The sequence below is a fragment of the Labeo rohita genome, chromosome 6 (genome assembly GCF_022985175.1).
Source record: "Labeo rohita strain BAU-BD-2019 chromosome 6, IGBB_LRoh.1.0, whole genome shotgun sequence".
Lineage (NCBI taxonomy): Eukaryota > Metazoa > Chordata > Actinopteri > Cypriniformes > Cyprinidae > Labeo > Labeo rohita.
In genome coordinates, this window is record NC_066874.1 from 26,160,887 (window position 1) to 26,185,005 (window position 24,119).

The window sequence follows — 24,119 nt, forward strand, 5'->3', positions numbered from 1 at the left end:
TTGGGTTTATTATAATGTTCATCTGGGAACCAACATGCTCTGTTTAATCAGATTTGTAAGGTAAATCATTTATAAACCTACACAAACACTACGTTCATCGCGATTTCAAAATAAAAGTTTAAACCCTCACTCTGAGTTTACATGTTTTGATGTCCAAATATTCAAGAAAGTACAGTGGTTGTAGCGTTTCTATTATAAAGAAATGGCCAAATATTAAAGATTAAGTGGACATTTGAATTAAATGATGTTTCGTCAATATTAAACAAGGATTAGATCGTGCATTAATGTGTAAAAACAATCTTAAGGCTGTTGGCGCCATCTGCAGGCGTTTGTTATAATGCGTACTGCATATTAGCTCTTGTTCATAATACACTGTTTGATACTTTTTATGAATTAATTATTATCGCCTCATTGCTATTATATATGTTTTTAAAGACTACTGTTCACTTAGGTCTATTTTTATTACTACAAAAAAATAATTACAATTATTCGATTACTCAGTTGTCAGAACAATCGACAGATTACTCAATTACCAAAAATAATTGTTAGTGACAGACCTAGATAGTTAAACAAAAAAATGGAAATTCTGTAATTTAAGATGTTCCAAACCTGCATGAATTTCTTTCTTCTGTTGAATATAAAATACATTTTTTTAAAGAATGTTTGGTTACCCACATTATTTAAAATATCTTCTTTTAGGTTCAACAGAAGAAAGAATTTTGAAACAACTTGAGGGTGAGTAAATGATGACAGAATTAATATTTTAATAGCCACAGAACAGTTTTATTGCACACAATATTCTTTACAGTGGAAAAGCTTCAGTTTATTGAAATAATTCTGTCTAAAAGGTTTAGGGGAAAACCTTGGATTCTTCTGTTAAAAAAGAAGATAAAAAAATATATATATATATATATATATATATATATATATATATGATTTAGTAATATTACTGCATGGAATTTTTCTTGTCATGTTCTTTATCATGACCTATAACCCCCCTTAACTTTCAATTACTATTCTAAATTCAAATTCACATATTCTAATCCTCTCCATTGTTACTATCACAGACAGATTAAAAACATATTTCAAGGGCAATGCGATCTGCATGTATTAAAACATACATACACAACTTTTTTTGTTCATAATAAAAAACATCAGAATGTAAAAGAATTGTCAATGCATTACTTTCCATTCTACATTCTGACAACATGTTATCTTCAAATTCTTTCTATAATTTCCGTAACTGATTGTTCATGTCTTTCCCTGACCGGCACTATTTTACAAGCGTGTTGACTTTGAGAATGTCTCCTGACCCTGGTATGCACCGCGAGCGTCCACTGAGAGACGCTGACGCAGATCAGGACTCGGGCATTCAATTGATGGAGTGTGATAAGGCCTTTTGGGGCATACTAATAAGTCATCTTGTGGTGGATATTCAAAATGTAAGCTGCAACCTCTCAAATGCTAGCAAAGATAAATGTGATTCCCTGATAACAATGCTGGCTGATATTTCGCATGAATTAGTCAAATATTTTTGTGCTAATGTATTAGAGAACGACTTCTGCTGTGCAATATTATTAGTATTTCCGGAATATTTTTCTTCTACAAAAAAGGATTTTCTCCACCTGATTCTGTTCTATATCAGCATTATAAATCTTTTCTATTTGATTGCTCTAAAAATAGCCTAGTTTTCATCATAAATGGCCCCTTATTAAAGAAAAGCTTCTAAGCAGTAAACGTGCAGGAAAGCACACTGAAAACATTTGATGTCATTCAGGCTGTTTCAGAGGAACGTACTGATTTAAAATAGTGCACAAGGACCCCTAGTGGAAGTTGTGGGTAAGTTCAGGTAGGGAGAACCATTGAGAAGATGTATAAGTGGTGATATCGTGACGTGCTCCATTCAGTGTGAGCCGAGTGAGAGCAAAGGAGGTTCTCCACCTCTAGGACTCTCCTTTACACCTACTCTTCCAGAAGCGGGACAGCCTGATAAAATGGATAACAATTGTAAGTACTTGCATATTTACAATTTAAAAATACTGAAAAAAAAATATATAAGTTATATTCTTAGAATTACTGGTCAGCTGCATCTTTAATGCATCTATTTTATGTTTTATGTAAAAAGCATGACTCATTTCTGTTTGTAAAATCTAGGGCTAAATGTGATGCACTCAAAAAGAAATCCACGCTTATTGTGTTTGCAGTTCACAGTGAAGGCTGAAAACAGCTGAGGGATCACCTCCAAGCAGCAAAGGACTTTCCCGGTTCCTGGAGTCCTTGTCGTGCCACCTGTTAAGTTAAAGGGTTGCCTGTGTACTGGCTAATTATGCCTGAGGAAAACTAATCAGTTCTCTGACATCTGTGGAGAATTAGGCGTGCGCTTTGGGCAGCATGGAGGACATCTTCAAGGATCAAGACTTGTGGTCCTTCAATGAGTCATCTAGAAACTCCAGCATCACCAATGAAACTTACGGCGTGAACCAGACGGTGAACCCGCTGAAGCGGAACGAAGAGGTGGCAAAAGTGGAAGTTACTGTATTGGCCTTGATTCTCTTTTTGGCACTCGCCGGTAACCTTTGCGTCCTCGTTGCGATCCACACGGCCAAGCATAGTCAATCTCGCATGTATTATTTCATGAAGCACCTCAGCATTGCAGATCTAGTCGTGGCTGTCTTCCAGGTACTTCCTCAACTCATCTGGGACATCACGTTTCGCTTTTACGGACCAGACATCCTGTGCAGGTTGGTGAAATATCTCCAGACGGTTGGGATGTTCGCCTCCACGTACATGCTGGTGCTGATGTCCATAGACAGATGTATGGCAATCTGCCAGCCGCTTCGTTCTTTACACAAGCGAAAGGACCGCTGTTACGTGATTTGTTCTTGGGCACTAAGCTTGCTTTTCAGCATCCCACAGGTTTATATTTTCTCCTTGCGGGAGGTGGGTTCAGGAGTATATGATTGCTGGGGAGATTTCGTGCAGCCTTGGGGAGCGAAAGCCTACATTACGTGGATTAGTCTGACAATATACATCATTCCAGTGACCGTTCTGAGTGTCTGCTATGGACTGATAAGTTTTAAAATATGGCAAAACTTTAAAAGGAAGACGAAGAGGGACCAGAGTATCACTCTCACACCCAAGGCATCGAAAGGCAACGCGCTCGCGCGGGTCAGCAGCGTCAAACTCATTTCCAAGGCCAAAATCACCACCGTTAAAATGACATTTGTTATCGTACTGGCTTATATAGTGTGCTGGACTCCGTTTTTCTCCGTACAGATGTGGTCAGCATGGGATCCTGAAGCACCAAGGGAAGGTGAGTGTCTTTTAACAGTTTGATTAACGTTTTAAGTGCAGTGCGCAATGGATTCTAAACACGAGGCTGGTTGTTAACTTTAAACCAATGTAGTTTGTGGCATCCGAAGCAAGTTCGATTAGTAATTGGTTAGTCTCTGGATTTTTTGACTCCATTAATATATTGGTGCCTTACGAAAATACTCGCAAAGTGTATGGTTGCTGCATAAAAATAATAATAATAATTCTGTTTTTAATGAACATTGATGGAGAAACAGATTTTCTGTGAAAATAAATAATGAAGTGGTTTGTTTTGTTTAAAAATGCATAAATGTATGAAATTACCGGGTAAGGCACAAGTGGTAAAGCTAAAGTTAATACTTGCAAAGTTTTATGCTATTTTGAGAATTAAAATTATTTTAAAAAGTACAAATTGCGGAAGCATTGAAGGAGTTTAATATAGCTTTACAGGAGTAACAGTAAATCACATTTCCATATATCATATGATTAGTATCATATTTATATGACATATGATGGTTTATTATTAATATGGTGATTATCTCTAAAGTGGACAGCAAACTTAATATATTTAATATATATACTTAATATAATGATATTAAATATATATAAAAAAAACAATTTATTTAATTTGAATAAAATTAAATAATAAATACATTTAAAAATATATTAATAAAAAAGAAAGAAATAGGTGTACCTTTTAAGGGTTAGCTAAATTATTAAATGGCAGGTGCTAACAAAAATAATTACAATATTGTTGTATAGTTAAAGTTGTCAAAAACGCACATTAAACCAAATAGTGATTTCAAAGCATACTGGTCAACCAATAATCTGAATATTGGTGATATTGTGTTATTAATTATTAAACGTTTTATTTTTTAGGAGCATTAATAATTATTTAAAAAAAAAATGATTTTCATAAAATCATGACAGCAATGTTTCTGTGTAAATAGGCCTAAATCATAGAAAAATTAAAAAAGATTATTTTATAGCCTTGTTGTTCTGAAACCTACATTAAAGTACCTCTCTTATCAAAATGTAGGTATCCTATATAGTAGGCTCAGATATTATGTCAATATTTAGGCCATCTGAGATGGCTGTTTGCAATACGTTCCTTTAAGTGTTGCGGTTTTCAGTTATTGAGTAAAATAATTTGTAACTTTACTTAAAGAGACTTTATTTATATCAGTCATACCTCAGACATGAAATCTGAAGCCTGTGTATTATAAAAACATAGGGTTGTACTGTCACCTCAGTAAGATGGTGTTCATATATGATAGTGATTTCTGCCCTGAAAAATGGAATATCTTACTTTTTTCTAGAATGATAAATGTGTTTTCAGCAAACGTTTAAACACGCAAAGCGTATTTTCAGTTTATATCAGGTCATATACAGATCAGATTTAAACAGATTTAAAAAGCCTAATGAGTTTTCACAGTCATGTGTGGTTTCTGACCATGGCATTGTGTTCTTTGAAAGACTCAAGAAAAGAAGCTGGTTTGGATTTACTGTAATTCTTCAGATAAGGATGTTCTGCCAGTACAGAACTAGGATTGCTGTGATGGGCATCTTACTTTTAAATCACTACAGATGTAGTCCGCTAAAATCGGCAGAGCCATAAAGACCAGCCTCAGGGAAACATTAATATTCAGCAGAGCTCCAACACTTAAATCATGACCGCCTGCAGTATGAAAAATCATCAACTGGGAGAACTGATGATAAATAACTGTTGTTTTGAATATATAAAAGAATGATATAACTGTGACATTATAATGAAATTATGTGCTCGACAAATTTTCATACAAAAAATCAGTTTGTTTTTACATACTCACAAAAATCTGTTTCGTTAGACGAGACGTTCAGACACCCTACTGCATGGCTTCTCTTTTGTGTTCGAAAGAAAATGTCAGTGAGCAATGTTCTTGCCTTGAGTTTTACCATGTTTGTCTTGCAGCAATAAAGAGATTAAGGTAAGGTCACACACCTCAGAGACAAAGATTAAATATTATCAGACCCAGAGGAAAGAGAGTGTGAGATACTCGCTTGTATCATACAAAATATCCACACATCATGGCAAGTTCAGCAAAACATTCACCCAGTCTAAATATTAAGACAACACTGAACAGATTTATGCATCAACAGTGGCTGACACAGCCATAGTGGAATGCAGTTACTAATGACATTTCCCTGAATGTGTGAAATAAGATCTGTTTCTTCTGGCGAGACCAAGGGATGAGTTAAAACACTGATGATCTGATGTGCTCCAACCACAGAGCACCTCTAATAAGATTAATTGACAGTTAAAACGGCGTCTTCCAGCTGAACTTGCGTACAGTTGCTTTATTTTGAGACGAATGTTGGGTTTGGCAACGTCATTACAGGTTTGGCCAATAGTTTTGTTCTCATCTCCATGACACCTACTTGAATTACAAGAGAAAAACAGCCTTCCACTGAGCATTTCACCTTTATGAACAGTAAAAATCAGATAAACATTTGGACAAATGACAAATGAACCTGTAAGGCTCAAGCACATTTTATCTTTAATTTAATAAATATACTGTACCTTTCTAAAGTTTGGGGTCAGTATGATTTTTTTTTTTTAAATGAACTAATACTTTTTTTCAGCATGCGTGCAATAAATCAATCAAAAGTAGCAGTAAAGACTCACAAATATATATATATATATATATATATATATATATATATATTTCTAATAAATTCTGTCTTTTAACCTTTGTATGAAATGTTCCATCAAAGAATCATAAAAGAAAATATTAAAAAGCGCAAGTTGCAACATTAATAATAATAATAATAAATTTGGCATCACAGGAATGAATTAAATTTTATAACCTATTAAAATACAAAACAGTTATTTTAAATGGTAAAAAAATATTTCACAATATTACTATTTTAACTGTATTTTTGTTTAAATAAATGCAGCCTTTGTAAGCACAAGAAACTTTTTAGCCTGATCTGCTAAAGTAGGGTGATCTTCAATCTCTGCATCCATCTAAAATGTTCTGTGAATCTTACTTGAAGTGTGCTGGATATCTAAAGCACTTGTTTTTTAATCTTTTGCAGCCTGAACTTCATATTAAAGAATATTCTCTTTCATTCTCTGTTCATTGATCCAGCTGCCGATGGTTCAGAGATGTGCTTGCCTAGTTTTCTCTGATGCCTGTGAGCTCAGCACAAATAGGAACAGAAAAGCAATACACTTGACTGAAACCCATCTGGGTTTGTTGCTTACGCCTTCATTTCTAAATTCAATTTCCTTTTTTCTGAGAGACTAAAGGATCAAATGCAGAAGATTTATGTCTGGGGGTTTGATGTGGATGACCACACAAGTGCACAGAAAAGTACAGTCAACAAGTTCTTGTCAAAGTGTTTGGGTCTTGAACTTTTTTTTTGTATTATTATTTATAATTGCCAATTTGATTTTTACTGTTTGGTCTTGTTTAAATCTGTGACGGGTATGATTGTTTGTTGTTCCCAACAATCTCCATATTCAGACTTCTGTTGGCATGTGAATGCAAGAATGTGTTATTTCGTGGTTTAGAAACTATATTTTGGGATATTCTCAGTTTCTCACCTTTTTCTGTTTGCTCCAGTTGGGGGGAAAAAACAGCATTGATTTTCAAGATATTCCTCCTTTTGGATGCTTAGGCATTTCCCCCCCAATGTAGCCCAACCAGCACGACTTGTTTGTTTCTCTATTCCTGACACAGTCTGGTCTTTTTAAAATGCACCACACTGTACTTTCAGAAAGATTTTGTGGAAAGCGTTCAGAAGGGTTCATAGTTCATGTATCAGATTCTTCTTTTTTTACCCTCATGCATCATGCTTTTGTCATAGTGACGTCATCCAGAAAGAAGAATTTTTCAAGGGGATATTTTTTAAAAGCCCATATACGTTAGACCGCAATAGGCATGCCGCGTTTAATCGCTGTACACAGGCAGCTCAACACCAGAATAATAATGAGACTTGTGATTATCATCACCTGGTTCTCATTTCCTCTTTGCACAGTAACAATAGTATTTAAAGGACTGCCCAAGTTGCCATGCATTGCAAAGTCATGTAAATATTCCAATGTTGATTTAAGCCATGCTAGTGCTCAGATTTTTGGCTTGGTTTTCTATGCGTTTTGAGTTGCAGGATTTAGATGTTTTTTTCTCAAGCGTAAATCCCCAAACATGGATTGTCAAATTTGATCTTAGTTGGGTTTATTACAAGGCATAACTGAGACATTTTTTGTAAAAGGAATAAAAAATATTTAAACAGTTTTGTCTGGAAGAACTGCTTTTAAATTGGTTATTGATATACCTACATAAGCATGTGCCTGAATTTGAATACCGCGTTCGGAAAGGAATTGACGCTTACTACAGAACCCCTAAAGAGCATAAATACGAGATGGGAGGAAAACATACACTACCGTTCAAAAGTTTGGGGTCAGTACATTTTTATTGTTTCTTTTTTCTTTTTTTTTAAAGAAATTAATACCTTTATTCACCAAGGATGTATTAAGTTAATAATTAAAAGTTTATTAAAAGTTAATAATAAATAATTTACATTGTTGTAAAATATTTATATTTTGAATAAACACTGTACTTTTTAAACTTGTTATTCATGAAAGAATCCTGAAAAAAAAAAATCACAGGTTCCAAAAAAAATATTTGGCAGCACAACTGTTGATATTATCCAACATTGATCATTCTAATAATAAATCCGCATATTAGAATGATTTCTGAAGGATCATGTGACACTTAAGACTGGAGTAACAACTGATAAAAATTCAGCTTTTCATCACAGGAATAAATTCTATTTTAAAGTATGTTAAAATAAAAAACATTATTTTATATTGTAAAAACATTTTGCAATATTACTGTTTTTTTCTATATTTTTAATCAAATAAATGCAGCCTTGATGAGCATAAGAGCCTTCTTTAAAGACTATTACAAGTCTTACTGACCCCAAACTTTTGAACGGTAGTGTATATTTCAATGCTTTCTCTCACAGTTATATTATTGGGTAATTATACTGTATATAAAATGTGGGCATCAGGGAGCCACTATTAAATGGATGGTTCACCCAAAAATGAAAATTCTCTCATGAATTACTTTCCCTCCTGTTGTTCCAGACCTTTAAGACAAATTAAGATATTTTTGATGAAATCTGAGAGTTTTTTGACCCTACATAGACAGCAACGCAACTGACACGTTCAAGGCCCAGAAAGGTAGTAAAGACATTGTTAAAATAGTCCATGTGACATTTAACCTTAATTTTATGAAGCTACGAGAATAATTTTCGTGCACAGAGAAAACAAAAATAATGACTTTATTCAACAATTTCTTCTCTTCCTTGTCAGTCAAGGAAGCAGAGAAATGCACTATTTTTGTTTTCTTTTTGCACAAAAAGTATTCTAGTAGCTTTATAAAATTAAGGTTGAACCACTGATGTCACATGGACTACTTTAACAATGTCCTTACTACCTTTCTGGACCTTGAACATGTCAGTTGTGTTGCTGTCTATGCAGGGTCAGAAAACGCTCAGATTTCTCAAAAATATCTTAATTTGTGTGCTGAAGATGAACGACAGCCTTACGGGTTTGAAACAACTTTTGTGAGTAATTAATGACAGAATTTTCATTTTTGGGTGTACTATTCCATTAATATGCGGGAGATATTTTTGAATTTTATAAGCAATGTCCCTTTTTACTTTCACTTTCAAGATTTGCAATCACACATACTCTATATACTACGGAGCGACAGTACTTACCAAACATTTTACAAGATAAGATCGGCAAATCATTCACCATCGTCCTATCAGTCATCTCTCCTTACTCTGTTTATGTGGTACGTTAAACTGTATGTATTGTAATGTAACAGGCTACCTAGCAAGCAGCTAACCGTGTCCCTTTAGTGGCTCTTTAGAATGCGTTATTCATTTTCCATGCCTTTCTGAATACAGACTCACTATTCAGGCACTTCCCTACCCTTTATTTAAATGGAATGCACTTTATGTATTAGTTTAAATTTTATACTACTACTACTAAAAAAACATTATTCATTAAACATTTATGTCATGTACAGTACACCAGCGTTTGAATGTTTGGAGTGTCTTGTGCTGCATTAATTTGATCAAAAATACAATAAGAAAACAGTAATATTGTGAAATAGTACTACAGCTTAAAAGAACTGTAATACATCCATTTCAGTATTTTTTTACATATAATTTATTCCTGTGATGCCAAAGCTGAATTTTAAGCAACCATTACTTCAGTCTGCAGTGTCACATGAACAGCTGTGCTGCTTTTATTTTCATGGGAACTATGATAAAAATCTTAACAATGTTATAAATGTCTTTACCGTCGCTTTTGATAAACTTAATGTGTCCTTGCTGAATAAAAGTATTCATCTCTTTCAGAAAATACATACATCTTATGACTCCACATTTTTTAACATTCATGCCTGAAGAGCTTTTCCCATGATTCCCAGTCAACGAGTTTACCTCAGTCAATCATCTCCTGCTTTCTGGCTTAGCAGATCTTTCAGCATTGTTATGGGCTATGTGTTGTTTATCCTGTCTAAATTTGTCTTAAAGAAAGTCGTTGACAGATTCTACTGATTACACCACAGTCCACCAACACTGTTTTTATGATAAAGAAGTTGTCTCAAGTCATGCTTCTCATACCAATTTATTTTTAATGCCACATTGTGTATGCATGGACTGTAGGGAGTGATAAAGCATGTCAGAGCTTGGGACACTGAGCTAAATGAAGCTTTTCCCTTTTTTTTCTCTATTTCTAGACTTCTGAAGATAAACAGCACAGTGGCGCAGACCCTTATCAAGATACTGTAGCCAAAATAAATTGCTTGATTTACAAATGACTGTTGAATTAATGTGTAATGTCTGCCCAGTAATATGTTTTCATCTTTTAGAATTGCAGATGTTTATTCGGATTTGAGCTGCACTATAATATCACATACAGTAGGAGGAAATGCTCAGTGTGAGGTTAAATACAGGACACTAGCGTATACTAAAGAAAAAAAAAAGTGTAGGATTTGCTTTAAAACAATTTTCACTTAGAAACTGGTAAAAAAAAAAAAAAAAAAAAAAAACATTATAACAAAGAAACAGCAAGTAATATGTTGAATTAAACTAAGACTGAAATAGTATTTTCTTGTAAATTGTACTCTAATAATCACTGTTGGTAACACTTTACAATAAGGTCCTTTAGTTAACATTAGTTAACTACTAGTTAACATGAACTAAGAATGAACAATACTTCTAGCATTAATGGTTAATGTTAATTTCAGCATTTACTAATGCATTATTACAATCACATGTTGTGTTTGTTAACACTGGTTAATGTCATGAACTAACATGAACAAACAATGAACAACTGTATTTTTATTAACTAACATTAACAAAGGTGAATGAAAATAGTGTAGTATTGTCAATTGTTCGTTCATGTTAGTTAATGCATTAACTTATGTTAACAAATGACACATTGTGAAGTATTACCACGTTTTATTTAGAATTTTGAAAAAAAAAACGTTTACAAGTTGTCATTTGTTAACATTAGTTAACGCATTAACTAACATGAACGAACAACGAACAGTACATTTATTACAGTATTTATTCATCTTTGTTAATGTTAGTTTGTATGTTTTTTCATTACACAACTTGTGATTTTAATAATGCATCAGTAAATGTTGAAATTAACATTAACTAAGATTAATAAATGCTGTAGAAGTATTGTTCATTATAAGTTCATGTTAATTAATGAAGTTAACTAATGTTAACTAATGACCCTTATTGTGAAGTGTTACCAAAAACACCTTCACAGTATATCATTCATATCTCTCAAATATCAGTTTTTAAGTAAATATCACTGAAAACACATGCAGATATTACATTTTTAGTTTTACTTTTGTACTTGTGTAGAAAACAAATGAAGAAAATATTTTAATATAAATGCACCATATTCATACACTGTAAAAATGTTTTTTTTTCTTAGTTAAATTTTAAAAGAAAATATTGTTTGCATTTTTTTTTCTACTATAGAATGTCACATTCAATTCAATATGTGACTCTGGACCACAAAACTAGTCATAAGGGTCCATTTTCATTGAATTCCGAGCTTCAAGCTTCAAGCTTTCCATTGATGTATGATTTGTTAGGATAGGACAATATTTGTTCAAGATACAAATATTTAAAAACAATCTAAGGGGGTGCAAACAAATCAAAATATTGAGAAAATCGCCTTTAGAGTTGTCCAAATGAAGTCCTTAGCAATGCAAGTGCTAATCAAAGCAATGCTAATCAAAATTAAGCTTTGATAGATTTACGGTAGGAAATTTACTTAATATCTAAATGGAACATGATCTTTACTTAATATCCTAATGATTTTGGCATAAAAGAAAAATTGATTATTTTGACCCATACATTGTGTTTTTGGCTATTGCTACAAATATACCCGTGCTACTTAAGACTGGTTTTGTGGTCCAGGGTCACATATGTTACTTGCTCTTTCTAATTGTTTGTGAAATTTAGTAATTTGACTAAAGTTTTTTTTTTTTTTTTGTATCATTTAATGTTTTCAGAAATGTTGACTTTTGGTTTTTAAATGTGTAATTTCTTTGTAACATTAGACACAAGATAATGAAAGCATTGACAGTGATGACGATGAATGTTGAACAGGTTAAGACAAGACCACACAGTTGAAATGTTCTGCTCTTGTCATTTAAATCTGTTTTCTTCTCCACAGCAATGCCCTTCATCATTTCCATGTTGCTGGCCAGTCTGAACAGCTGCTGTAACCCCTGGATCTACATGTTTTTTGCTGGGCATCTCTTCCACGACCTGAAGCAGAACCTGCTGTGCTGCTCCACGCTCTATCTGAAATCCTCTCAGTGCCGCTGTGATCCGGAGCAAGATTCCCGTAAGAGCAACTCCTCCACCTACGTCATCAAAAGCACCAGCAGCCAGCGGAGCATCACCCAGACCTCCGTCACATAAACCAGACGTACCTCAAAGCCAGTTTTTCACATTTTTGAAAGCCAGACAGGAAAGCTCAAATATAAACCCACACAAGACTGCAAATGTCACAGTCGGTTTTGCTTCAGCGGTGTTTTGGTTTGGGAATTATTCAGAATGTCATTTTCATTACTCCACTTCGTTTTCTTATCTCTGAGGACATTGAGCTGCAGTAATCTATTCCTTACCTTCATGTATTGTGTTTCTAGACAATACAGAAGGAACGCCGTTCGAATCCAGACCATGTTTATGGGTCTATTTACATTTAGTCACGTCCTTTAAATCGCAATCTGATCGTGCATGCGTGTTAAGTTTGCCCTAGGTCTTGCGAAACTGGCTGCACTTGATGTGGCTCATCAAAACTTTGACGATTGTGGTACAAAATATAACAACCGTAATGTGCCGCATTGTGTTCGGGGCTCACGAAACCGCCATACGCTGACATAAACTTCGCATATGTGGCCCGAACAGCCGGATGGATCTACACTTGGCCGAGTCTCAAACCACCAGATTGGATTTCTGTCCCTCTTAAAAGTATCTTAGAGTGTAAATAGTCCTGATCTGATGTAAACATGAAAACCCACCAAATCTTAAAGAGACAGTTGACCCAAAAATGAAAATTCATACTTATTCTCATGGCTCCCCTTGAAAAAGAAGCAATGAAAAGTAATGCAATCGACTGACTTATTTTCAGAAAACAAGTCTGTATTAAAGGCAACAGCCTTTAAGAAAGCAACTGTCGCTCATTGCACAAAAGAGTTCACATGTGGTTTGAGACGAGGAGGTTAACAATACAAATGAAAACAAGATGTTGATGACACATCAAGTGTTTCTTCTGAAACTTAATGAGAAACATGGCCAGTTGCTCTTTTTAAAGAACTTGACCTGTCAAAAAAGAACGCGTTTGTTTTTTTTAAAACCACGAGCACTTTTCCTTTTTGGCACATACACATGTTCTTGTTGTTATCACTGTTCTGTATTGATTTACATGTAAACTTTAGTGTCATGCCCAAAGGACCACATCTCTTTGCAAGATGTTTCTGCAATGCTTCGTGGTAATCAAACATGACAAACACCCAATTTGTTTTCAGAAAGTGGTGGACTGATTGTTTACTCCTTCACTTTTATGGTTGTTTGTCTTGAGAGAGTGTTTATAATCAATGAGATTAAAGTGTTTATTCCAGTTACATATTTTGCTTAATACTGCTCTAAAAAGTTGATTTCAGCCTATGTTTGTTGCTTCATCTTTATAAAATATTCTAAAGAAAACACGTTTACAAGAGGACAAGTGGATTTCACACGATTGTTTATGAATGCTGCAAGACAAAGAAAATGATAAAGGCAGTATTAACAGCAGAAAATATTTATTTTATAAGGTTTAAATACACTATTAAATGATATGCTTGTTATGTTCCCATTTAAAAAGCTACTGATTTTTTTCCTCATGGAAAATATACTGCCTATTTACATTCACTATGTGTAGCTGTAGCTTTTATTTATTGAAATAAATTGTGTTGATATGTCTAACTGTGAGTAAATGTGTTGAAAAGTGAAATATAGCCAACTAAATTGAGGTGTTGAAAGCAAACAGATCAAATTGCTAAGTCGTAATATTATTTTTTTGACAGCTGAACCATTTGGTATTTATTAAGGGAAAAGTGGGTGTTAGAAAAATGTCAAATTAAGGGAAGAATGAAATATATTTCATCATGAATTCACGGAATCAGTTTAAAGACAAAAATGTATTCAATGTCCTATCCTGTTGAGTGACATTAACAGAAAAAGTTTTGAAGCCGCACATTTCTCTGTCAGTTATATAAGTTTATAGCAATATCACACAAGTAGCCATGCCAGAAAATTAAGGCTGTCAGTCGATTAAAAATTTTAATCTAATTAATTACATGATGTTTAAATTAATTAATCTAATTTATCGCTAAATAAATTTGATTGTGAAACTACCCACAAAAGATTATTCAAAGCTATATTTGTGTTAACTGAGACAGTATCAAGTAGAGTATCAAGCTTTAGAAAAAAAAAATATTTTATTTGATTCAACATAAAATGTATTGCACATAAACATTTAGGCTGCAACGGCCTAACGTAAACTATGGAACATAAAAGAAGTTAATTTGAGAAACATCTCAGTATTTTTTTGTTCATACAATGAAAGTCATTGGTAACCAAAACAGCTTTGTTACCAACAGTCTTCAAAATACCTTCTTTTATGTTCCACAAAAGGAAGGTTTGAAATGACATGAGGGTGAGTAAATGATAACTGATTTTTTTTTTGGTTGGGGTGAACTACCCCTTTAATATTTTATTTTTATTAGTAGTATTTTTTTTTAATGAAGTGATACTCTAAATAAGAGACTAAATCTGCCAGCAGGTATCGGTAAATGTCTTCATGAGTCATTATTTAACTGTGTTAAAATATTTTAATCGCGTTATTTTTTTTATGAACAATTAATTAAGTTAACGCATTAAACTGACAACCCTACAGAAAATATAACAGAATTTTACAACGAGATTATATCATTTTTTAAAATAGACGTTTGTTTTTTATTAACAAATCGCATATTTGAAGTCTAAAAAAGTACAGTTGAGCTCAAAATTTTACATACACCTTGCAGAATCTGCAAAATGTTAATTTTACCGAAATAAGATGAAAATAAGACGAAAAATGCGTTATTTTTTATTTAATACTGACCTGAATAAGATATTTCACATAAAAGATATTTACATATAGTCCACAAGAGAAAATAACAGTTGAATTTATAAAAATTACCCTGTTCAAAAGTTTACATATGCTCGATTTTTAATACTATGTTGTTACCTGAATGATCCACAGCTGTGTGTGTGTGTTTTTTTTTTTAGTGATAGTTGTTCACGAGCCCCTTGTTTGTCCTGAACAGTTAAACTGCCTGCTCTTCTTCAGAAAACTCTTTCAGGTCCTACACATTTTTGTGTATTTGAATCCTTTCCAACAATGACTGTATGATTTGAGATCTGTCTTTTCACACTGAGGACAACTGATATACAACTATATACAACTATTACAGAAGGTTCAAACTCACTGATGCTTCAGAAGGACAACACAATGCATTAAGTGCAGGGGTTGAAAACTTTTGAACAGAATGAAGGTGTGTACTTTTTTCTTATTTTGTCTAAATATATATATATATATATTTTTTTTTCATTTAGTACTGCCCTTACAGAATATACTTACGTTTCCCAGAAGACAAAATAAGTAAAATTTACCCTGATCTTCAAATTATTTTTTTAACCCCCGGCTCTTAATGCATTGTGTTTCCTTCTGAAGCATCAGTGAGTGTTTGAACCTTCTGTAATAGTTGCATATGAGTCCCTCAGTTGTCCTCAGTGTGAAAAGATGGATCTCAAAATCATACAGTCATTGAAAGGGTTCAAATACACAAAAATGCTGAAAAAACAAAGAACATGCATTTTGTATGATCCCTTTTATTTTGGTAAAAGAGTGAACATTTTGCAGATTCTATAACCTTCTGACATCAACTGTACATTCTTGCCTAAAAAAACTCTTAAAAGTACATTCTGTGACAAAAAAAAAAACAGTATTATTTATAAAATTATGGTGGATTTCGGCATCTGCCATGACACTCGCTGTGAAAATTACCACAAGACAAGTGATACAAACAGTGAAACGGTTGGAGTTCTTTATCACTAGAATATTGCACTCCTCTCAGCCAATCAGATTCGAGGACCAGTAAGATCTGTTAAATAAATTATATATATAATAACAACAATAAAACACAATTCAAATCATTGTTACATTTAAATTTTTAATTAGTACTTGTACAGAATGCATCTGACATTATGATAAAAACACCACACTCAGCAACATCCCGTTTTAAATCTGTCAAAGCTAAAGAGAGAAACCCCATGATATCAGATAAGACTTTTTCTCCATTGTCAGTCAGAGAGGCTTTCCATCATATGTCTCTCTGAAAAAGCAGGTGGCCTAATCCTGAATTGCTCCCAAAGCCTCTAAAATAAACTGAGAAAATAAAAAACACTGCATATGATTAACCATCCAGGGGAAGTATGCATTCATGTAGTCTTTTCAATTTTAGGGACCTCAAAATCCACACTCCAAAATTAGAAATTTGTAAAATAAAACATTTTCCTCCAAGAACCGAACGTGTAAACCTCGACTCCGTCTAAGAAATCTAAACCTCTTTGCGTAATGCCACCCGTACACTGCTGAAAATTTTCCCTAGCGCTTCGAACAACGGGTCACAGAAGGTATGGATGCAGAGAGAGTAGATTCGACTCAGGCACTGGGTCTCGATCAGATAGCTCTTAATGCAGGGCATGACTGCCCAGATGTGACAGAAGGAGATGCAGGCGAAACAGAAGCCCCACAGCAGCGCCACTGGGATGCCGAAGATGGCCGACAGCACACGGTAGCACCAGTACTTGGAGACGGTGAAGGTGGTGTAGCTGGCCTTCCACACGCCGTCCATACTGTGGGTGCCGTCGGGCTCGGCTATCACATCTTCAAAATCCACCTTGAAGTATTAAGGGGAAGAAAGACATGGTGACATTTGCCAGTTAGTACAAATTTCCAAGAACCAGAGATTGGTTGCCAAAACCTGCTTAATATATTGTGGAATCAAAAGTCACTGTCTGTGATTTGGCAGGCGTGGGTTCTCTTCTGCTCGTGCTCCTAAAATGGATGATGATTAATTCTCCAAACTGTGACATTTGATATCAAAATCCCCCATCAGTACAAGGCGGTCTGGCACCTTGTTTATTTTTGCTTCAATCTCATAACAATTAGAGAATATTTAGGAGTATTTCAGAAAGTCATTTCAAATCTTTATGTAACATCTGACACAGAAAAATCTGATCTTCGGTAAATAACAACTGAAGAGAATATTTTAAACCCAGTTTCTTGGAGGGAGTGAAATTATTCAGAAACTCATTTCAAATCTTATAAGATAGATAATATATGCATTAAACTAATCAAAAGTTTACGTTGTTACAAAAAAAAAAAATTAATAAACAACTAGAGAATATTTAGGAGAGAGTATTTCAGAAACTCATTTCAAATCTTTACGTAACATCTATTTAAGAGCCGACACTGAAAAATCTGATCTTCGGTAAATATGCAAAATGCAGTTAAGCAAGTTAATTATGTAGTGATGACAACATTTAGTGTCTTGAATAAGAGAAATTTGTGAAATTACACATCTCCAAAAAAATAAAAGAAAAGAAATAAAAAGAAAATACTTTTATTCAGCGGGGATGCATTAAATTAATCAAAAGTGACAGTAAATACTTTTACATTGTTACAAAAAAATTCTGAACTATGTATTCTGGAAAAAAAAAGTATCATGGTTTCCAAAAATATAAAAATCCCCCATCGGCAGAAGGCAGTCTGGCACCTTGTTTGTTTTTGCTTCAATCTCATAACAACTAGAGAATATTTAGCAGGGGGTATTTCAGAAAGTCATTTCAAATCTTTACGTAACATCTATTTAAGAGATGAAACAGAAAAATCTGATCTTCGGTAAATATGCAAAATGCAATTAAGCAAGTTAATTATGTAGTGATGACAACATTTAGAAATAAACAGTTTCCTGAATAAAAGAGAAATTTGTGAAATTACACATCTCCAAAAAAATAAATAAAAGAAAATAAATAAAAAGAATATACTTTTATTCAGTGAGGACGCATGAAATTAATCAAAAGTGACAGTAAATACTTTTACACTGTTACAAAAAACTTCTGAACTATGTATTCTGGAAAAAAAGTATCATGGTGTCCAAAAATATAAAAATCCCCCATCGGCAGAAGGCAGTCTGGCACCTTGTTTATTTTTGCTTCAATCTCATAACAACTAGAGAATATTTAGGAGTATTTCAGAAAGTCATTTCAAATCTTTATGTAACATCTGACACAGAAAAATCTGATCTTCGGTAAATATGCAAAATGAAGTGGACATTATGTAACGATGAAAACATTTCAATAAACCCAGTTTCTTGAATAAGAGAGAAATTTGTGAAATTATAAATCTAAATATATATATATATATATATATGTATGTATGTATATATATATAAGATAGATAATATATGCATTAAACTAATCAAAAGTTTACGTTGTTACAAAAAAAAAAAATTCTGAACTATGTATTCTAGGGGAAAAAAGTATTATGATTTTCAAAATATATAAAATCTCTATTAAAAATCCCCCATATATAGAAGGCAGCCTGGCACCCTGTTTATTTTTCCTTCAGTCTCATAACAACTAGAGAATATTTAGCAGGGGGTATTTAAGAAAGTCATTTCAAATCTTTATGTAACATCTATTTAAGAGCTGACACTGAAAAATCTGATCTTCGGTAAATATGCACAATGAAGTGGACATTATGTAACAATGAAAACATTTGGAAATAAACCCAGTTTCTTGAATTAGAGAGAAATTTATGATATTATAAATGTCAAAAATAAACAAATAAATACATAAATAATTTTATTCAGCAATAATGCATTAAATTCAAAAGTGACAGTAAATACCTTTGCATTGTTACAAAAAAAAAGGTTTTCTGGAAAAAAAGTATCATGGGTTTCAAAAAATATATAAATAATATATAAATAAAATATAAAGGAGCACATTTTTTAACACTGATAATAATAATGCATTATTGTGAGCACCAAATCAGCATATTAGAATGATTTATGAAGGATCATGTGACTCTGAAGGCTGCAGCAAATTTAGCTTTACAATCACAGGAATAAACTACATTTTAAAATATTAAAACGGAAAAGAGATATTTACAATTTTAATAATATTTCTCAACATTACTATTTATACCCTACTAATGTAGTGAATTATTAAAACACATGGGAAGAAGTAGTACATTTTGCTGTCTGACACACCCTTTTACCTCCTTCTATAAATACTGATAGTATGCCCTGTCCTGCCAGATGAAGTAGGTTTAGTGCTATTTTTGGGTCATGCCTTGTAGCTACAGCATGAAGTGTTGTGCAGCTCACACGCAACCAAGTCTGTCTCTAAGGACCAAATCGCCAATCCATTAGTATCGATTTCACCACTTAGGAAGTTAGTGAATAGTTTGCATGCTTTATCAGTTTCTCAAAATCTATTTATAGTTATATGTACATACATTTGTCAAATATATGCTAACTGGGCTTAACAAAAAGGTAATGTAGTTTTATTTTTGCGCAAGCTATTAGCTTCTGCAAACAATTCCCAAAACCTTTCTTTCTTTTTCTTTGACATTTTAATGAAATTAGCAAGCAGGTTTCAATGCCAATTTTTGTAAAACAACAAAATTCAAGCATGGTACTGTAAAACCAAAAGCGACACATACCTTGACAACATCTTCATTGATCTGCTTAGGGTCCCTGTTGATCAAATCGATCTCCTTGGTGTGACTATCTTTCAGGATTTTCTCCTCGTTGGTGTTATACTGGTCCGCCATATTGGGGGCCTCTGGCCCAAGGCTGCTCAGAGTGGGATAGAGTGGGTAATGCAAAAGTGTCCGAAAGAAGAGGAGTAAAGCAAACTAAGCCAGCGACCGAACGTAAGTGTCAGAATGGCCCCACAGTCCCTAGTCCCTTTTAATTCTCCAATCTGTGGACTGACGACACGCCTGGAATGCTAGGGACAGCTGCGTCGGCCGGGGCTCCTGTCTAAAGAAGGGTCCTGTCTCTCTCTCTCCCACACACACTCACACTGACTGACTCACCCTACTGTAGGTTACCCCTCCTCTACCCCCACCCATTACCTATTCTGCCCCACATAGCCCATACTCCCCAGTCCATAACTCACACACTTGGTAAAAGCACCTCTTGAAGGGAAACCAGGGGCCGTGTCACATTTCACACACGGCTGCGGGGTCAGCCAGGCAGGAGTTGCACAGTGGCATGAATTTCCACTGTGAAGTGTTGCTCTGAAAACTGATGCCCAGAGGCTCAAGTCAAGTCAGAAGTATAATACTTTTGACAATGCAAAGTGATCTTTTCAAAGCATTTAAGTTAGGTGCAATAACTATTCTTTTTTAGTGTTATTATAGTATTGCAAGTTTAATATTTTGAATTAGTTTTTTTTTCATTTTTTATATTTTCCATTTTCATTTGGATTCCAGTTTTAAATTTAATTCCAATTTAGTTAAAGTTGTATTTTTTGTTTTTGTTTTTAATTTTAATTTTTATTATTTTAAAAATATGGCTATTTTGTTTTTACTAATTTCAGTTTTAGTTTGAGTAATTTTGGTACAATACACTGCCAGTCGAAAGCTTTTGAACAGTAAGATTTTTAGTACTTTTAAAAGAAGTCTCTTTTACTCAAGCCTGCCTTTATTTTAGAAAAACAGCAAAAAAAGGTAAACATTTGAAATATTTTTACTATTTTAAATAACTTTTCTATTTGAATATATTTTAAAATGTAAATTATTTCTGTGATTTCAAAGTTTTTTTCTGAATTTACTCCAGTCACATGATCCTTCAGAAATCATTCTAATATTCTGATTTGCTGCTCAAAAAACATTTATTATTATTATTATTATTATGTTGAAAACAGCTGAGTAGTTTTTTTTTTTCAGGTTTCTTTGATGAATAGAAAGTTCAGAAGAACTGCATTTGTCTGAAATAGAAATCTTTGTAACATTACAAATCTTTATCATCACTTTTGATCAATATAAAGCATCCTTGCTAAATAAAAGTATTAATTTCTATCATTTCTGAAGGATCATGTGACACTGAAGACTGGAGTAATGATGCTGAAAATTTAGCTATGATCACAGGAATAAATAACATTTTAAAATATGTTAAAAAAGAAAACAGTTATTTTAAATAGTAAAAATATTTCAAAATGTTATTGTTTTTGCTGTATTTGGATCAAATAAATGCAGGCTTGGTGAGCAGAAGAGACTTCTTAAAAAAAAAAAAACATGAAAATAGATATGTTCAAAAATATATATTCTTATTTTTGTTAACTAGAAATACCCTGTTCTATTCAAATAATGTCCAACACATACTTCAAAATTCATACTTCAAAGAAATTTTAATAATTGTAACCTTTTACAGCTTATCTATTCTTCCAAAATCTCCAGGTCCCTCTTTCTCATTAGTAACAACACTACATTTTAAAATAAAATAAAATAATGAACAAATGAAACTGATATGTTTTTCTTTTTTCTGTTAAAAGTGAGACAGAAAGACACATTATGTTCTGGGATTTAGATAGAAAAAAACTATTTTGTATTTTTTGTGTACTTTTCATAGTTTCACTGACTACATTTCATTACAGTTTCACCATTTCTGTAATTCTGCAATTACTATGCATCACTTTTCATTGTTATGCCTACTCTCTTTATAACGAATGACACTACTAGAAGATAATAAAAAGGGGGGCTGAACATTCTTTACTCAGATGTGGCAAAAATAGGAACGGGGGCTGTAAATGTGCTGGAGGTGTGAGTGGTATGTCTTTCTTCTAATTAGAGAAATATTCTCAGTGTTCTGTGAGCTGGGATGGGTTAAGGTCCCAAGAGAGAGAGAGACACAAAAATACCCCACCCAGATATGCCTGTCTACTGTTTATATCAGTGGGACCGTTTATAACAGTGGGGAGTGAACCATCCTTCTCTTTACTTAGCATAGATCCACAGGCGGCTTTTCTCTTGACTACATTAACAAGCGCTCATTTAAATCCAGACTGAAATTTGAAGCGGAAGAATATTTAAACACGCGAGCCAAAATTAGAAGCTGGCTGCTGTACTGATATGCAAACCTCATGCTTGAAAAGATCTAGTTAAAAGTATTTGTTTTCAGCAGCCAAAGCTGAGTAATCACCACTGTTTTCAAAGCAGGTGATCAGATGAAAGCATGAGGGTGAGATTATACATCAATGAGCAGCTTTTTCTTTATGAGACATACTGCTTTTATTTTATTCATTCTTAAATGCTTGGAGGAATGTCGGCAATGCTTATTTATCACCTTCTCCAGCAATTTTGGTGTCTCAAGTGTGTACCAAGGAATTGCACCGGCTCATCTTTATACATAATATCTCATAAAGTGTAGGGTACAAATGATGTCTGGCATTAAAAAGGTGACAATGAACGTCGATGGAATGGATTCAAGCAAGCATCATTGGTATGCAAATGTGCCTTTTTGAGACGTGATCGTGTATCTGTTTAAAAAGGGCAGCATAGAAAATGACACTCTTCCTTTAGCCATGTAACTGTCAATCAGAGCGCACACACTCACAATATCATTCATCCCATTTTCACCCCTGGTCTAAATTGGTCAACTATGAATGTGTATATTTACATGCTGTACAACTCTTGTTATCTTTGAATGCTTATTTTGTACCTAGCCATTAGTCTACTTAAAGGGATAGTTCACTAAAATGTTTTGCTCACAAAGGTCAGAGTAATACATCATTCAGAACTGTAAAGGGTCTACTTTTATTCGTGTGCACTCACAATATCAACAAAACGTCGCAAACGGTGCTTTTATAAAATAAAGAATGAATGAACCGGAACTCAGCGAATACATACCTCACAGTCATGATGAATATATCTATAGAAAGCTTTAAATTATCACTTAATGAAATAAAACAAAAACTCTTTCATTATGTAATCTGTAAAAATGCATTTCTCTCTAAAGGCGCGTCCAAAGAGGAGATGGCGAGACAGTATCGGCAACTTCATCCTTGCGACACTGACTCAGAAAACACTAGTTTATTAATAAATAATTCAAAAATCTCATTATTTTTTTCCCCCGACACATTCATAGTAATACGTTTTGCCGGTGCTTTGTGCAAGCTTTAGCCTATTGCGTGCACTTGAACACGGAACTGTTCCGAGCCACCTGATTTTGAAAGTGAAAGCGAAAGTAAAGTCTTGTGTGGTTTCCACCAGCGCAAATTTTTTTTCATCACAAGAATTGGTGAAAGTCTTAAATATAAAAATAAGGAGAAGCCTAAAACAGGCCGAAGCCTGGCCCGCGTCTTAACTATGAGGTGAAAACTGGCCCGAAGCCTGGCCCTAGGGGCGTAAAAAAGTTGGGCCCGTCAGGCTCGGGCTGAAATGCAGGACTCCACTTCAACTATGACGTGAAAATTGGCCCAAAGTCCGGCCCTAGGGGCGTAAAAAAGTTGGGCCCGTCAGGCTCGGGCTGAAATACAGGACTCTACTTCAACTATGACGTGAAAATTGGCCCGAAGCCCGGCCCTAGGGACGTAAAAAAGTCGGGGCCCGTTGGGCTCGGGCTGAAATACAGGGCTTTATACTTCAGTCATCTTCAGAACACAAATTAAGTTATGTTTGATTAAATCTGAGAGCTTTCTGACTCTGCATAGACAGCGATGCAACTGAAACTCTAGTGGACTTCATAACATTATATGAACCACTGACGTCACATGAACTATTTTAACAACGTCCTTACAATGTTTCTGGGCCTTGAACATTTCAGTTGGATTGTTGTCTATGCAAAACCGGATTTCATCAAAAATATTTTAATATGTGTTTCAAAGATGAATGAAGGTCTTACAGCTTTGGAACAACATGAATGCAAGTAATTAATGACAGAATTTTCATTTTTGGGTGAACTAACACTTTAAAGTGTTTACAGCAACAAAAATATGTCATCTTGTGCACAATTTATTCACCTTTGTTTAGTATTCTAATATTTAGAGGCATAATCATCATATACTGTAATCATCACGTAGTTTAATGCATCTAGTCAACAAAATTAAAT

General features: G+C 33.9%; 2 protein-coding genes across 2 annotated transcripts; one reads left to right on the plus strand and one right to left on the minus strand.

The window, feature by feature from the left end:
* Positions 1-1,718: 1,718 nt before the first annotated feature.
* On the plus strand, positions 1,719-13,852 carry oxtra (oxytocin receptor a). The gene is made up of 3 exons (XM_051112524.1): positions 1,719-2,007; positions 2,205-3,313; positions 12,080-13,852. The coding sequence occupies exons 2-3, from the start codon at positions 2,392-2,394 to the stop codon at positions 12,328-12,330; spliced, it is 1,173 nt and encodes a 390-aa protein (XP_050968481.1). The 5' UTR covers positions 1,719-2,007; positions 2,205-2,391; the 3' UTR covers positions 12,331-13,852.
* Positions 13,853-16,146: 2,294 nt separating this feature from the next.
* cav3 (caveolin 3) lies at positions 16,147-20,088 on the minus strand. Its single transcript, XM_051112528.1, has 2 exons — positions 19,727-20,088; positions 16,147-16,895 (listed from the first exon to the last, which is right to left on the minus strand). Exons 1-2 carry the CDS (start codon positions 19,835-19,837, stop codon positions 16,554-16,556), a joined length of 453 nt encoding a protein of 150 aa, XP_050968485.1. The 5' UTR covers positions 19,838-20,088; the 3' UTR covers positions 16,147-16,553.
* Between the last annotated feature and the right edge of the window lie 4,031 nt (positions 20,089-24,119).